Below are 18,290 nucleotides of genomic sequence, written 5' to 3'. Positions count from 1 at the left end.
CCGTGCACATATACCACCCCGGCCATTCCCTCACAACAGTGCACATATAACCACCCCAGCCATTCCCTCACAACAGTGCACATATACCACCCCGGCCATTCCCTCACAACAGTGCACATATGCCACCCCGGCCATTCCCTCACAACAGTGCACATATGCCACCCTGGCCATTCCATCACAACAGTGCCATGCCACCCCAGCCATTCCCTCACAACAGTGCACATATACCACCCCGGCCATTCCCTCACAACAGTGCACATATAACCACCCCAGCCATTCCCTCACAACAGTGCAGATATGCCACCCCGGCCATTCCCTCACAACCGTGCACATATAACCACCCCAGCCATTCCCTCACAACAGTGCACATATACCACCCCGGCCATTCCCTCACAACCGTGCACATATAACCACCCCGGCCATTCCCTCACAACAGTGCACATATGCCACCCCGGCCATTCCCTCACAACAGTGCCATGCCACCCCAGCCATTCCCTCACAACAGTGCAGATATGCCACCCCGGCCATTCCCTCACAACCGTGCACATATAACCACCCCAGCCATTCCCTCACAACAGTGCACATATACCACCCCGGCCATTCCCTCACAACAGTGCACATATGCCACCCCCGCCATTCCCTCACAACCGTGCACATTGCCACCCCCGCCATTCTCTCACAACCGTGCACATATACCACCCCAGCCATTCCCTCACAACAGTGCACATATAACCACCCCAGCCATTCCCTCACAACAGTGCACATATACCACCCCGGCCATTCCCTCACAACAGTGCACATATGCCACCCCGGCCATTCCCTCACAACAGTGCACATATGCCACCCCGGCCATTCCCTCACAACAGTGCACATATGCCACCCTGGCCATTCCCTCACAACAGTGCCATGCCACCCCAGCCATTCCCTCACAACAGTGCACATATAACCACCCCAGCCATTCCCTCACAACAGTGCACATATACCACCCCGGCCATTCCCTCACAACAGTGCACATATGCCACCCCGGCCATTCCCTCACAACCGTGCACATTGCCACCCCGACCATTCCCTCACAACCGTGCACATATACCACCCCGGCCATTCCCTCACAACAGTGCACATATAACCACACCAGTCATTCCCTCACAACAGTGCACATATACCACCCCGGCCATTCCCTCACAACAGTGCACATATGCCACCCCGGCCATTCCCTCACAACAGTGCACATATGCCACCCTGGCCATTCCCTCACAACAGTGCCATGCCACCCCAGCCATTCCCTCACAACAGTGCACATATAACCACCCCAGCCATTCCCTCACAACAGTGCACATATACCACCCCGGCCATTCCCTCACAACAGTGCACATATGCCACCCCGGCCATTCCCTCACAACAGTGCCATGCCACCCCAGCCATTCCCTCACAACAGTGCACATAAACCACCCCTGCCAGTCCCTCACAACAGTGCACATATGCCACCCCGGCCATTCCCTCACAACAGTGCACATATGCCACCCCGGCCATTCCCTCACAACAGTGCACATATGCCACCCCGGCCATTCCCTCACAACAGTGCACATATGCCACCCCGGCCATTCCCTCACAACAGTGCACATATGCCACCCCGGCCACTCCCTCACAACAGTGCCATGCCACCCAGCCATTCCCTCACAATAGTGCACATATAACCACCCCTGCCATTCCCTCACAACAGTGCACATATGCCACCCCGGCCATTCCCTCACAACAGTGCACATATGCCACCCCGGCCATTCCCTCACAACAGTGCACATTGCCACCCTTGTCATCCCCCTCACGCTTTTCTGCATCCAGCTGACAAGACACATGAGGTGGTGCTGAGGTAACGGAGCGTCAGCAATGACAGGAGCGGAGTACACATTGTGCTGGCTCGCCACACCGCAGGTTGGTCAGAGCCGGAGTCCCGCCATTGGCTGTGTGCTAGGATCAGCCCTGAGCTCACACACAAAACTCCGGCAGCGCAGCTCCTCACAGCAGTCCTAACTGTGGAGAACGGGAGTGCTTGTCACCGACAGCTTCGTGCGCACATCACCGACATCGTCGCCACGACCACTCCTCTCACGTCTGCCGCTCCATACGATTTCCGTGGATTGTAAAACAATAAAGTAATTTGCTGTAGTGATATATTAAGCACCTGCCGTGTGACATGGCCGCGGGACGTCCTCTCTGGCTCTTGCTGTGGCTGGGATACCTGTGTCTGGCTGACATGAAGAGCGCTGACACCGGGGCACAGCAGAGGCACGAAGAAGCCGTGCTGCCAGTGGGGGACACGGTATCGGAGCACATGCTCAGACTCTATGACAGGTACCGAGGCGATGGAGTGTGGAGCACAGACGCTGCCAGGCACCAGCTGCCCCTGCACAACGGGAATACAGTGAGGAGCTTCCGAGCCCTGCCCGGTGAGTAGCCTGTGCTCTGTGCCCACATGATGCCCCGTGCATGCTGCCCCCTCCACCTGCCCGGCTTCTCCCTCCACCTGCCCGGCTTCTCCCTCCACCTGCCCGGCTTCTCCCTCCACCTGCCCGGCTGCTCCCTCCACCTGCCCGGCTTCTCCCTCCACCTGCCCGGCTTCTCCCTCCACCTGCTCGGCTGCTCCCTCCACCTGCCCGGCTGCTCCCTCCACCTGCCCGGCTTCTCCCTCCACCTGCCCGGCTGCTCCCTCCACCTGCCCGGCTTCTCCCACCTCCTGCCCGGCTACTCCCTCCTGCTGACCGGCTGGTCCTTCCAGCTGACTGGCTGGTCCTTCCAGCTGACCGGCTTCTCCCTCCACCTGACCGGCTTCTCCCTCCACCTGCCCGGCTTCTCCCTCCACCTGCCCGGCTTCTCCCTCCACCTGCCAGGCTACTCCCTCCTGCTGACCGGCTGGTCCTTCCAGCTGACTGGCTGGACCTTCCACCTGACCGGCTGCTCCCTCCACCTGACCGGCTGCTCCCTCCAGCTGACCGGCTGCTCCCTCCAGCTGACCGGCTGCTCCCTCCAGCTGACCGGCTGCTCCCTCCAGCTGACCGGCTGCTCCCTCCAGCTGACCGGCTTCTCCCTCCACCTGCCCGGCTTCTCCCTCCACCTGCCAGGCTACTCCCTCCTGCTGACCGGCTGGTCCTTCCAGCTGACCGGCTGGTCCTTCCAGCTGACCGGCTTCTCCCTCCACCTGACCGGCTTCTCCCTCCACCTGACCGGCTTCTCCCTCCACCTGACCGGCTTCTCCCTCCACCTGACCGGCTGCTTCCTCCACCTGACCGGCTGCTTCCTCCACCTGACCGGCTACTCCCTCCACTTGACCGGCTGCTCCCTCCACTTGACCGGCTGCTCCCTCCACTTGACCGGCTGCTCCCTCCACTTGACCGGCTGCTCCCTCCACTTGACCGGCTGCTCCCTCCACTTGACCGGCTGCTCCCTCCACTTGACAGGCTGCTCCCTCCTGCTGACCGACTGCTCCCTCCTGCTGACCGACTGCCCCCTCCTGCTGAACGGCTGCTTTGTTTCTGCTGACTGGATGCCCCCTCCTGCTGACCGGCTTATCACTCCTGCTGACCGGCTTATCACTCCTGCTGACCGGCCGCTCCCTCCAGCTGACCGTCTTGTCCCTCCTGCTGCTGACCGGCTGGTCCCTCCTGCTGCTGACCGGCTGCTCCCTCCTGCTGCTGACCGGCTGCTCCCTCCTGCTGCTGACTGGCTGCTCCCTCCTGCTGCTGACTGGCTGCTCCCTCCTGCTGCTGACTGGCTGCTCCCTCCTGCTGCTGACCGGCTGCTCCCTCCTGCTGCTGACCGGCTGCTTCCTCCAGCTGACCGGCTGCTCCCTTCTGCTGACCGACTGCCCCCTCCAGCTGTCCGGCTGCTACCTCCAGCTGAACGACTGCTTTTTTTTCTGCTGACTGGCTGCCCCCTCCTGCTGACCGGCTTCTCCCTCCTGCTGACTGGTTGCTCCCTCCAGCTGACCTGCTGCTCCCTCCAGCTGACCTGCTGCTCCCTCCAGCTGACCTGCTGCTCCCTCCAGCTGACCTGCTGCTCCCTCCTGCTGACCGGCTGCTACCTCCAGTTGACCGGCTGCTTTCTTCTGCTGACTGGCTGCTCCCTCCAGCTGACCGGCTGCTCCCTCCGGCTGACCGGCTGCTTCCTTTTGCTGACTGGCTGCCAACTCCAGCTGACCTGCTGCTTTCTTTTGCTGACTGGCTGCGCCCTCCAGATGACCAGCTGCTTCCTTCTGCTGATTGTCTGCCCTCTCCAGCTGACCGGCTGATTCCTTCTGCTGATTGGCTGCCCCCTCCAGCTGACCTGCTGCTCCCTCCTGCTGACCTGCTGCTCCCTCCTGCTGACCGGCTGCTCCCTCCTGCTGACCGGCTGCTCCCTCCTGCTGACCGGCTGCTCCCTCCTGCTGACCGGCTGCTCCCTCCTGCTGACCGGCTGCTACCTCCAGTTGACCGGCTGCTTTCTTCTGCTGACTGGCTGCTCCCTCCAGCTGACCGGCTGCTCCCTCCGGCTGACCCGCTGCTGTCTCCAGCTGACCGGCTGCTTCCTTTTGCTGACTGGCTGCCAACTCCAGCTGACCTGCTGCTTTCTTTTGCTGACTGGCTGCACCCTCCAGATGACCAGCTGCTTCCTTCTGCTGATTGTCTGCCCTCTCCAGCTGACCGGCTGATTCCTTCTGCTGATTGGCTGCCCCCTCCAGCTGACCGGCTACTCCCTCCTGCTGACCGGCTGCTCCCTCCTGCTGACCGGCTACTCCATCATGCTGACCGGCTGCTGCCATGTGTAATGCTGGAATACTAGAATTGTCTGATATTAGGATTGAAATCGGATCATTGTTGGTCACTGATTACTGACGATGGAATGGTAATCAATAACATCGATGATGATGGATTGTACTGTGATTGTAGATTCTTATTGTCAGAAATATGATGTAAGATTAATTGTCCCATCAAGGAACACATAGGACAGTGGTCCTCACAGCTAGGATCCTTACTTCCCCAGAAGGCATCTGTCCATGTTACAAACAGGGAGGCCAGCCTGATATCAGTGGGGCAATCAGGGCAGTCACCAGGTACCATAGTAAGAGGACAGAAATCCATTGAGCAACACTATGGAGACTTCATGATATATGGGCTCTCCTGGGGTGGAAAACTTCTTCAGGAATCAATGGGAATTATTGATTCTGGAGAAATGTCTGTGCCGTGGCATTTAGTGATGATACCATAGTGTGATGGAGCTGATCACAGCTATGTTATATTCTAACATATGTATGGTACATTATTACACCTTAAGGTCAGTGTCAGACGAGGGTATGAAAAATCAACCGATTTTGAACCCCAAAACCTTGACAATTTATTTCCGTATTGTCATCCATGCGTCATCCGAATATACGTGTTTTACATTTTTGTGCCATCCATATTTGTACATCAATATTTTATAATATGCATGATCAAACAGTTTCCTAGGTTATTAATAATGCAAAATAGATTATTCATGTGAGATCCAATTTATTTTTTGTGCACCCATAGACTTGTATAGGTGAGTCTCATCTGAAATATGGAAGAGAATAGTGTATGGTGCGATTCTTTTTCACATGGACAAATGGGCATCTGACCTGCCTATAGATTTACGTTGGTCAGCGTGCTGTCCGATTTTTACCAGCCCTTAGTTGCAGACCTCTGCTGAGATGTGCTAGGTTTTCTTAGCGGTTTCTCATCCATTAGAATGGCGAGTGTAGGTGCCCCTTGCATTTGTGTGGAGTTCTCCCTGTTAGCATGGTTTGCACCTACACTTACTCCAAAATGTACTTGTGTCAGATATAGGGAAATTATATTGTCATCCCCTCTGGAAACGGGAACTGAAGTGATGGCAGTCTCTATACAGCACCGCTGAGTATGTTGGTGACATATAAACACAGAGAAGTAAGTAATCGATGATGGAGACATTACCTGTCATAAGACATCCTGCTGACAATAAAGAAGCGTCATGATCTTTCCCCTGACGCTCTAGAGAACAATTCCAGGAGAATTTACCAGTCCAATAATAGCAGGATGAAACATATTAGGTCTATTACAATGTAGCAAACTGATAATAATATTTAGTAAGCATATAACAATATTTAATAAAGCTGAGTAAAAACATGCTTATATTTTAATTTTAACATGATTTTCCATGAACGCTCTATACGGGTGCCTATATCAGTTTGCACACACACATGTTAAATCTGTGATGGCAGAAGACAGCTTTTCAGAATTAGCCAGCTATGATCTTCATGGGTGACTCAGTGTCAGGGTCAGTGAAAATACAAGGATTTGACTTCATGTCAATCAGCAGTGACTAAGCACAATAAATAGAAAAATGGATCAAAAGTTTAACTGGTGTAACGAGCCTGAGGAAGCTGATGCACCCAGAGTGCTATTCTCAAGCCACCAGGAGTTAAGTGCTCTGTAGGAACCCAGGGGTGGGACACAGAGGTGCAATCAGGGGCCCAAGAGGTAAGGGGACAACTTTCAACTCAAAGACAGATAGAACTGTGCATTATAATTATCTATTGGGCTGCAAAGAGCCCTTCTAATGTTCTTTCAGAGGGGCCCACTTCTTTCTGTATCTGCCAGTGTGTGGACATGTGGGCACCGGGTTACATATCTCTAAACCCGCCATGGTAGGGTATGTTGTTGCACTGTCACAGTGGTGTTTATTTGCCTTCCTCTGCTGACATTCACAGAATAAGTGGAATGCTTGCCAGCATGTGTTTCTTATGATAACTGGAGATGAAGCATCTTGACAGCATATTTGGCACAATGTCAATGCATCGCTATTTATTCCACGCAATTCCATCTCAAGGCCGGCTTTTCATATGGAAGGAGGTGACGTGTACGCTGCATCCAGGGAGGAAGAGGTTAATGTGCGTGAGCACTTTGTAGTTACGTTTTTTCGTTTGGTCTCTGTTTACGCAGCAGGGAACACTTATGGGGAACAAGACCAGGAGGCATGTTGAACAAATCTGAAGTCAGCAATGCGGGGCTTGTAAAGTGCTGCTGAGCAGGTGCATACCCAGCGGTGCTCTAAGTGCCCTCTCCAGACAGCAGCAGAAACCCCAGCTTATATAAAAAGTTCTCTCACATTTCAGACATCCATTTATCTTTTCACAGCAGAAAAATCTGCAGCGTCTGCGTAAAAGTGCAGATTGTGATGAAGCGATGCTGTGTTGTGTTTTGATCACACCTTTGGCAGCGAAGAGAGTGTGGAGTTAATTACATTAATCCATTCTCCGCCAGAGTAAACAGCAGAGAGCTGGAAAGGGCAACACCTGGGTAAAAACACCACTGGGACATACTTTTGCTCCCCATCCTCCTATTGTACACAGTGATCCAGTGCAGAATAATTCACTTTGTTAATTGCGCTTTATTACCTTTATGTAATTTGTATTTTAACGGTGGATTATCTCCACATCAACTTGGATGTTCTTAGGACTTTCTAAAGATGCCTTTCTTAATTAGAAGCCAGACATCTGGGATACTTGCAAACTCCTTCAGATGTTTTGGCAGTGAGAAAAGTGTTAGACAGGCAGGCACGATATCCAGTCCATGCAATGTAAATTAATTATAACGTATACACCTCAGCCTATGCGGTCATTAACTTGGGATTTTGGCACTCAGAGTTGATGCGTAATCAAGACTTGAAGATTTAAGTTTATGCTCTTTGGGTATTAAGTCTTGTAGCCTAAAGGAAGGAAGGGAGAGTTGTGCTCTGTCGCTGCAGAAATGGCATCCAATGTAATTTGTTCATTTTCTATCCATTTAGTCATTGAAAATTTGTGTTTTCTGTAAATGTTTTCTGTATACAGTGCTTCTGCTTGTGTTCTTGTGGGAATTATCTAAGGTTTTGTGATCCTCCAGATCGGGGATTGATAAATGCCAGGGTCTAAGGAACCTCTACTACTGGTAGTTGTTTGGCAAATTGGTACTAAAAAAAAATCACGTTGGTTTCTTAGGAATCATTCAGATGTTTTCATGGATACCTTTTATATCTATGAAAGTTCATGGGGATGTTCACATGTCCAATGTTTTTCCTCGGACCGTGCAAAATCACAAAAATACGTCCAATATTGATCTGAGTGTCTAATGAAAATCTGCAAAGGCAGTTTTCCGGGTCTTTGAAAATACTGGATAGCACTCAGGTGTCATCCGTGTACTGTCCGATTTTAACAGTCTGATAGATTTCAGGTGCTGGAGAAGCTGTTCTTCCCCATCAAAGAAAAGCTGATGAACCTCTGAGCAAACTCTGATGAAAATCTCATGACTGATGAAAATCCCTTGTAAAACTCAAACTGACATGTGAATGAGGCCTTCACTGATCTATAGCCATTTACTATTCCTCAAATACTGCACCTTTTACATGAACCTTTTTTTTTTTTTTCATCAGATGTTCACAGAATCTCAAAACCTTTATCTTTGTGATCCTCAAAAGTCACCAACAGGTCATGTTTTCAGGATTTCCTTAGTATTATTGTACAAGTGATGGAATTCTTACCTGTGCGGGTTATGCCATTATCACCTTGGCAATACTAGGGAAATCCAAAAACATGACCTGCTGGTGGCTCTTGAGGACCAGAGTTGGGGAACACTGCTGTAAGGGCTGCACTTACTATTATCCTTTCACCTAACATTTCTTTTGAAAAAGTGCAACAATTGAAATGGTACACAAGCAATTTCAGTCTAAGTGTCAGCAATAGAAATCACTTTATTGGTCATTACATTTTTCACTGTCTTCAGTAGGAACTCAAAAGGGGAGAGACAGATCAACTTTAAGCTGACCAAACATATGAAAACCTTATGATGAGTAACAAATAATTAAATAAGGTCCATACTCTTAAGACTCGCTTCTTTATTTCCGTGGACAAATAATGTCCTAGTATTTCATGAAATGGTGGAAAAAATGGTGTGTGGTCAGGACAATAAATAGATGGCACACTTCTCAAAGATAAATTCAAGATAAAGGACCTTTTATATGGTTCGATTGTCGACATTTGTTCCCAATCGTTTCCCCCCATTTAAATTTGGGCACCGATAAAATAACAAACGAAACGCACCTTTACTGTTTTTCGGTAGCACATCCCCTGTAGTCATTGTGATGCTGACAATATTGTAGTGAAGAGGTTTTTTATTTACATGGGCAGCAGTCAACTCTAAAGGTATTGTCACACTTAGCGATGCACCAGCGATCCCGACCAGCGATGTGACCCGGTCAGGATCGCTGGTGCATCGCTAAGAGGTCGCTAGTGAGCTGCCACACAGGCAGATCTCACCAGCGACATAGCAGGGGTCGGGGGTCGTTGCTTACCTGTCAGATGAGGCGATCCTGACATCCGCCCGCCTCCACGCGGCGCCACAGGAAGCCCAGCAGGAAGCTGACGACGAGAAACGGCCCTGGACGCTCTCGCGCGATCAGCGATAACCAGCGGGGGAGCGGTCGGAGGTAAGTATCAGACATAGCGATATCGCTATAACATCACAAAAACCAGTGACGTTATAGCGATATTGCTAGCGATATCGCTTAGTGTGACAGGGCCTTAAAGGAAGTCTACCTCCAATTGATTACTCTGATTCTCATGTAATTATGGTGGGGAGTCGTATCAGTCATTCAATCTCCCTCCTGTAGCACACCACAGTTTTGTAAGAAACACATATCTTGTTTATTCGAGGGAATGTGGTACCAAAACAAGAACTTTTGGCCATTAAAAAGGATTCTGTCAGTAGGATCAACCCTTTTAAGCTATCTACCAAGGCACGTAGCTCATGAGACATGTAGATCACGAGAGCAGATTGTCAGTCATTACATGTCTCACACTGGTAATGCCCCCTAAAATTTCCTCTGGAGGCCGATTCCCAAGTAGATCTTTGTCCAGCCCATAGATCGTAACAGCTCATTTATATATAGTAGAAACATGGATCTGAAATAAGACATCAGATCACAGATATTAATTTACCATTTTATTCAACTTCCTATGACCATATAGGCGGCTTAGGAGGGTTGATTCTACTGACAGATTTCAAAAGCTGTGTCTATAATTTGTTGTTTAATTGCAGGCAAATTTACACGAAGCAGGATCAGGAAGGAATGTTAACAACACAAATCATTGTTCAGGCAATCATTGCCCTATATAGAAGGACAGTATGACAGGAGGGAAGAGCGACCTTCTATGTGGCTTTTATTGTGGGCAGTTTATCTAGCTTTCTACACAAAGTTTTGTATATGCTCTAAGCTACTGTCAATGGAAAAGCATGACTATCTATTGAAAACAATCAATGCCTACTGATTTCAGTGGTCAATTTGCAATATTTATATCTTCTAATGATTTGATGGGACCCTTGCTTTCTCCCTGTTCATTGTAAACTGATTATCTACAGAGGCAATACTGGGGGAAGTAGTATGGAGTCTTATAGGGTATGCTTAATGTTAGAAAAGTGTGAAAATTAGCTCTATTGAAGAATGAAATCTACCATCATAGTGAACTTGTGTCTTTAACCCTTTCACCACCTTTGACGTATAGGTATGTCAAAGCTCGTTTCCCTGCCTTTGATGCGGGCTCTGGCGCTTAGCCTTCATCTTGATTTAATTAGCCATCAAGTGCCTCTATCAGCCTTTGTCAATCACTGACAAAAGTATTTAACATTTGCCGGCCAGAAGCGCGTCACAAATCCTGCCCATCGGTGCCCCTGTCACATGATCGCACGGCGTCGATGGGTTGTCATGTCTGCAGATGATCCCCGTGACTGTCACTGTGAATCTCCAAAGAACGCCAGCTCATAGCCGACATTCGTAGGTGATCAATTTTTGCTACACATACAAGTAGCAGTGTAGCACAGGCAATTGGATGATCGCAGCATCAAGTATTTTAAGGGGACTATTGAAGTCAGTAAAAAGTAAAAAAAAAAGTTTTAAAAAATATTAGAAAAATAAAAAAACACAAGTTCAAATCACCCTCCTTTTAAGGGTAAAAACATTAAAAATACTCTTATTTTGTATCTCTGTGTTCAGAAATCTCCGATGTATCAAAATATACAGTATAGTAAATTATTCCGATCGGTAAGTGGTATAACGAGAAAAAAATTGTAATGCCAGAATTATGTATTTTTTGGCAGCATTGCAATAATATTCAATAACGGACGATCGTATCTACCTCAATAGTGTATCAATAAAGACAACAGCTCAGGGTAAAAAAAATAAGCTCGCACCCAGTCCCAGATCCCGAAAAATGGAGACGCACTGGTTTTGGAAAATGGCGACATTAGCAAATTTTTTTTTTCTACAAATTCCAGACTTTTTTTTTAACCACCTAAATGAAAACGAACCTATAAATTTTTGGTATCTGCGTACTCATGCTGTCTTTTTTTCTTTTTTTGGCAATTTCGCTGGACTTAGAATTTTGTTTCCCATTATCCAGTACCCAATGTGGAAATATCAATGGTGTCATTCAAAAGTACAACTAGTTCCGTAAAAAACATTTCCTCATATAGCTATATTGATGGAAAAATAAAAAAGTTATGGCTCTGGGAAGAAAGGGAGAAAAAAACAAAAGCGCAGAAGCAGAAAATTACATGGTCGTGAAGGAGTTAAGAAAAAGCTAGTATGGGTCGCCCTCCCAGGGCTGTGGAGTACTTGGTACCGGGCCGGTGTCGGCGGGATGTGTCACAGCAGCGGTGTCCCGGTCCGTGTCCCAGGGTGCCCAATTAATAGGGGAAGTTGAGTGGTGGATTATAGTTAATGAAATAGTTTGTGACGCCACCTGTGGTGTTCGGCAAGTGAGATGTTAAGCCGACGCTGCATGCAGATCCACTGGGACTGATAATATGGTGCAGCAGAGATGTAAAAGCTCCCCACAGGTGAAGCTGTAATCCCAGGGCAGTGTAGATGTGGTTGGCACTGGGATGTAGCAGTGCCGGAAGGGTAGGAAGCAGACAAAGACACAGCGGAGTGCAGTTTCTGTACCTTTACTTGATAAATGCAGTCCAGGGTCCTCATTACAGATGGTACTGGAGCAGGCTAGCCTGGAAGCAGCTCAGGATTCTCTCTCCGCAGAAGGGCTGTGCAGTCTCCTTCCTAGTGCTTATTTGAATGAAGTACTCCTAGTACTGAGTTACACTGAAGTTCCTCCTAATTCTCTTCTACTAGCACTCCTCGTATAGCAGACAGCTGTAGCCGTATTCCTCTCTTGGCTTACTCCGTGCTGTTGTGCCTCCGAGTCTGTGATGAGAGTAGGGCATTTACAGCCTCCTACTCCTCTGGTTTCTGTTTCAGGACCGTTAGTATCCGTACAACCGTGGAGACCAGGCTCCAGTTCATGCGCTCTCACTGTGAGGGAGCTCTCCTTCCTCAGCTCAACCTCCAACTTCTCTCCACACGTCTGCACACATGGACCTCCTCACACTAATTGACCACTCCTTCCTCTTGACCCTCAGAGAGCACTCCTCCCTTCAAATCCGGTTCAGAGTCCCCCCTGCTGGCCTGGAGTGGAACTGTGTTGCATGTATAGGTTAACTGCCAGAGAGACCCCCTCACTGCTTCCTAGAGGAAGGCAAAGCCACTGTGGCGGCCATACTCCTGGGGGCACCACATTCCCCCCTAGTGCAAGTCAGCACTCCTGGGCTGAGCAAAACATGAAAAACATATAAACAGTTAGACAATGTGAACAATTATAATTGTACAAGATTTGTAAAAAGGGAAAAATTTTACAAAAAACCAAGAGCTCCAAAAATAGTCCTATGATGACATGGTCCATTCCTGGGCAAATGGTAAACTATATACAAGTTGGTGACCACACAAGTCCTGTGGTACAATGTCCATAAAACAAAACTGGTCAATTCCAAAGGAAACTCTTACAGGTTACCTGTAGGCACAAAACTTGAAAACAGTTACATATATACACAATTTCAACATTTACATAAACTTAGCTAGATACGATATCTGATGGGTGGTATACCTTGTGTGGTACGGGTAGACTTGCGTAATGCTGGTGTACTGGGTTATGTACTGGATACACTACTGGTGGTTCTATGTAACACAGTGATACTAGATTGTCTGTGAACTCTTAGACTCACCATGGGCACAACAGGTTCACCACTGGCAGGGCGAGGGTTCTCTGGCTCCACTGCTGGTGTGGCATCTGCTGCCTGATTTTCCTGATCTTCAGGATTTTCTTGAGTCACTTCTTCCTGTGCTTCCAATTGGGGAAATGTCAACACTGGCACCACTATTGCATCATTTACTTTAGTCCAATTTGCAGGAAATTCTCCAAGTATGGTGCTGACCTTCTCTTCTATGGGTTGGATGTTATCTTTTTCTTCCATTCTTTCTTTTAGCTGATCAGGGCATAATTTCAAATGATCTCTTGATACTGCTGTTGATGTTTCTCCTCCATCTTTACTAATAAGGCACACCTTGGCATTGTCAAAGTTTGAGGGCAGAATGGTATAAGGTTCAGCTTCCCATTGATCATCCAGCTTATGCAGTCTTCTTTTCCTCTTGAGGACTTGTTCTCCTGGTGACAAGGGAACTGCAGGTGCATGCTGATTGTAGTGCCTTTCTTGCTTTTGTCTTGCCTGAGCTAAACTCTTCTCCACACATTCTTGTACTCTTCTGTACTGTTGCTATCTTTCTGTATCCTAGTCAGCATCTGGGGATGTCACCTCAGGCATAAGGACTCCCATGTCCAAATCAATAGGCAGTTTATCAGGCCTCGCTCTCATTAGGTATGCTGGAGTACAGTTGGTGGAGTTCACTGGAATATGGTTGTAGAGGTCTACCAGATCTTGCAACTTTTCTGGCCACAGATTCCTCTCCTCCAAGGCAAGGTCTTCAGCAAGTCAATCACTACCTGGTTCATCTTCTCACACATTCCATTGGTCTGTGGGTGATACTGTGTTGTCCGGATCTTCTTACAACCATACAAGTTACAGAATTCCTGGAACACTTCTGCCTCAAAGGTGGGACCTTGGTCTGTAAGCACTTGCTCAGGATATCCATGTGGTCTACAGAAGTGCTGTTGGAATGCTCTGGCTGCTGTCCTGGCTGTTTGATCTTTGACAGGCACAACTACCAGGAATCTTGAGTAGTGGTCCACAATGGTAAGAGTTTAGATGTAGCCTGACCGGTTTGGAACCAGCTTCACATGGTCCAGGGCTACCAACTCAAGTGGCTGTTTGGTGATGATTGGCTGTAGAGGCGCTCTCTGGCTGTCTCAATCCTTTCTGCGCAGGTTACATTGTCCATATTCCCAGCACCACCTCTCAATGGCTTTCCTCATACCAAACCAGTAGAACCTCTCCTGGAGCAATGCTTCCAACATCTTCCATCCGAAGTGTCCAGCTCCATTGTGGTATGCTTTCAGGACCATTGATGCCTCTCTCTTTGGGACTATCACCTGATAAACCAGCTCATGAGTGCGGGCATTGATACTCCTCCGACACAGCTTTCCTTCATAAATGAACAGCCGACCTCTTTCCTTCCACAACTGCTGGGTTTCATCAGAAGCATTCGACTCTGGGCGTGAGTCAGCTTGTGACAGCAGTTCCTTCACCAGGCAGACTGCGGGGTCATTATCCTGAGTTTCTGCCCAGTCATGATGGGGCAATGGATTTAGGGTGACCTCTTTCAAGCCAGACCGTCTGTTTCTCACTCCTTGAGCACGCTGGGCCGCAAGTGGCCGGTGGAAGGGAGGTAACTCTATTTCTTCAAGAGCCTCAGGGTCTTCTCCTGCATCTGGCAGATTAGGCATTCTGGACAGCGCATCTGCGTTGGCATTCTTGTGCCCTGCCCGGTACTTGATGGTAAACTCATACTGTAGTTAGACAGCCGAGACATCCATCACTGCTCCAGTGCACCTAGTTTTGCAGTGTCCAAGTGAGTCAACGGGTTGTTGTCCGTGAAGATGGTAAACTTGGCGGAAGCTAGGTAATGCTTGAATCTCTCAGTCACAGCCCAGACTATGGCGAGGAACTCCAGCTTGAAGGAACTGTAGTTGTCTGGGTTCCTTTCAGTGGGACGAAGGTTCCTGCTGGCGTAGGAGATCACTCTTTCTTTGCCATTCTGTACCTGCGACAGTACTGCTCCAAGTCCCACGTTGCTGGCCTCAGTGTACAACACAAAGGGTTTGTCATAATGTGGGTAGGCCAGAACTTCATCTCCTGTGAGAGCCATCTCCAATCTGGTGAAGGTCCTTTCCAACTCAGTCCATTCAAATGTGGAATTCTTCTGTTTGGCTTTCTTGGACTGCCCCACCAGGAGATATTGCGTAGGAGTGGCTATTTCAGTGAAGCTCTTGATGAACCTTCGGTAGTAGCCTACCAATCCGAGGAATTGACGTACTTCATGGAGGTTGCTGGGCTTTGACCAGTCCCGGATGACTGTGACTTTGTCAGGATCTGGTGCCACACCTTCCGCACTCACTACATGACCGAGGTACTGTACCTTGGGCTTCAGGAGGTGGCATTTGGAAGGCTTCACCTTTTGGCCAAAATTGGACAAGGCTTCAAACACCTCAGCCAGGTGCTCTAGATGGTCTTCATAAGTCTTGGAGAAAACAATGACATCATCAAGGTACAACAGGATTGTCTCAAAGTTCATGTGTCCCAGGCAGCACTCCATCAGCCGTTGAAATGTTCCTGGGGTGGTGCAGAGCCCAAATGGAATATAATTGAACTCACAGAGACCCATTGGAGTGGTAAATGCTGTTTTCTCCTTGTCTGCCTCTGCCACGAGAACCTGCCAATACCCACTAGTGAGATCCAAGGTTGAAAAGTAGTTAGCAGTTTTAAGTGCAGCTAATGACTCTTCAATTCTGGGTAATGGGTAGGCATCTTTATGTGTAATGCTGTTAATTTTCCTGTAATCAACACACATTCTCATGGTACCATCCTTTTTCTTTACAAAAACTATTGGAGCTGCCCAGGGGCTACAACTGTCTCTGATGACCCCTGCTTCCTTCATCTCTCTCAACAAACTCTTAGCACATTGGTATTGGGGGTATAGGTCTGTACCTTTCTTTAATGGGTGGATGATCTTCAGTGGGGATATGATGTTGAACCCCTTTGCCTGTCCAAAATCTAGTGGATGTTTACTGAATACCCGCTCATATTCTTGTGTCACTCTGTAAACCCCATTTTTCTGGTATGAAGGTGTAGAGTCAGTCCCCACCTGCAGTTGCTGGCACCACTCCTCCATCTGCTTCACAGAGCCATTGTCCTCCACCTGATCGGATGAGACCAAGGGCTCTGCTGCCTGCAAAGAGTTGTTATTAACAGTGAGCAGCTTAGCAACTGTGGCGTACCGAGGTATCGTGGCCTCCTCCTTCCCACAATTCAAAAGGCGTACAGGTACTCTCCCTTTACATACATCAACCACCCCTGTGGCTGTCAGGACAGTGGGCCTGCTATCAGAATATACTGATTCTACCAATGCCTGGTAATCCTTCCCTCTGAGGCTATGGCTGCCCGACACCAAATCAACATTTCACATCTGGGGGTATTGCAATGGGGAAAGCATCACTCACTCTGACACTACCAATTTCTCCGCCAGAGAGTTCTACCTGTTGTCTTTGCATCAGGGCCATGATTTCCTTCTGCAGGACTCGTTGTTCACTGGAACCAGCAGTCTCAGCCACCTGATGCAACAAGACAATAACCTCGGAAAGACAATTTTCTATTACATTTGTACCAAGAGTCATCATGGGATTACATTCACGTCGATCAATATCCACAACTATTAGACCTTGAGATTTTAGCTCTACCCAACCCACTTTAACAGTAATCTCTTTACATCCAATCTGCGGCAAAGACTGACCATTACTGGCAACTACTGTTAGTTCATCAGTTGGGCCACGGGTGAGTTCAGAGTCAGCCCAATACCGCTTGTAGAGGATATAGGGCATAGTGGTCACCTGGGAGCCAGTGTCCAGCAAAGCGTTCATGGGGATGCTGCCAATCACCACAGGAAGGATCGGTCTCCTTCCCACATACTTGGCTCGCCAGTTCCTTGGTTGTTGTGATCCTACTCCTGGGGGTTGGCCCTCTGCCCCAGGGGTTGCTCGTTTAAAGGACAAAATCTTGCAAGATGACCTGCCTTGTAGCAGCGACGACAGATGGGACGTCCGTCCTGGTCATAGCGATCATTGTTCCTTCTTCGGTGTGGCGGGGCTCTCCTCCTCCGGAGCCACGGGAAATCCTCTGGACTGGAAGCAAGCTGGATCTTTTCTTTGGAGGATACCTGCAGGGACTGCACGGTTTTAGTAAGTGCAGCCATCCCTTTGGTCAACTCCTGGACCTGAAGACGCAGCTCTTCTGTACGATCTTTATCCAGAGTCTGTGCATCAGCCTCCACAGGGATGGATGGAAAAGATGTTGCTTCCTGATGGTAGGTGATCGCTGGGTGCCTAGGGGGCGCTGGACAGCTGTCAGTTGATTCCTGCAGGACCCGAATAGCCCTGTCCTTAAAATCAGCAAAGTCCAGATCAGGGTTTTGCAGGGTTATGATGCGCAACTGCCCTCTGTTGGTACTGGATAGGAGTCCTTCAATGAACTGCTCTTTTAACAGTTTATCTTCCTCCTTCACACTGTCAGGATCAACTTGCTTAACTGCTCGCAGGGCCTCCTGCAGGTTATAAACATAGTCCCTTATACTGTCCTGCGTCCTCTGCTTACATCCAAAGAATCGCATCTTGATTTCAGCTGCAGTGCGGGTGTCAAAGGTGCTTCTCAGCTTAGCTAGAATCTTTTTAACAGTCTCTTTGTCAGTGTCCTGCCAGGATTTCACCTCTCTCTGCGCTGCACCCGTTAGCTGTCCAATAAGGATGTTCACTTTCTGGCTTTCAGACAGGGGGTATACTTTAAACAAACTGCACAGTCTCTCTTTAAATTCACTCAGGGTATGTGACTCACCCGAGTACTGCGGTAGTCTCCCCGCTCCCGGTATATAGGGCATAGACAGCGGCATTATGGAGACCGCTGTGGCGGGCGCTCCTCCCTGCGGTGCTGCAGGGTTGGCAACTGTGTCTGCCGCTGCATTGTTGCTCGGCGCAGACATTCTCTTCCCCCCAGTTAACATTAGCCAGGGCCGGGGGTTGTGGGAGCTCACCGGCGGCCGCTTTGCAGGCCCGACGCTCCGGGCTGTAGGTCTCAGCTCCTCCCTCTTCACGCGCGCTGTTCTCTCTTCCTGCACGGCACTTCACTTCGCGCTCAGTGGCAGGCTCCGCCCACAAAGGCCTGCCCCTTTTCTTCCTGCGC

The 18,290-nt window shown here is 49.1% G+C and overlaps 1 protein-coding gene across 1 annotated transcript in view; it reads left to right on the top strand.

The window, feature by feature from the left end:
* Window positions 1-1,936: 1,936 nt before the first annotated feature.
* Window positions 1,937-18,290, top strand: part of BMP3 (bone morphogenetic protein 3) — a 136,857-nt gene continuing 120,503 nt past the window's right edge. Inside the window, exon 1 of the mRNA XM_073542992.1 lies at window positions 1,937-2,444. Coding sequence (XP_073399093.1) covers window positions 2,192-2,444 — 253 coding nt within the window. The 5' untranslated portion in view covers window positions 1,937-2,191. The remainder of the gene's footprint in view (window positions 2,445-18,290) is intronic.

This window comes from Dendrobates tinctorius, unplaced genomic scaffold (assembly GCF_039654945.1).
Source record: "Dendrobates tinctorius isolate UK_male_01 unplaced genomic scaffold, ASM3965494v1 ptg000011l, whole genome shotgun sequence".
Lineage (NCBI taxonomy): Eukaryota > Metazoa > Chordata > Amphibia > Anura > Dendrobatidae > Dendrobates > Dendrobates tinctorius.
The sequence above is the reverse complement of the archived record's forward strand: the minus strand, read 5'-3'. Positions and strand labels throughout refer to the sequence as shown.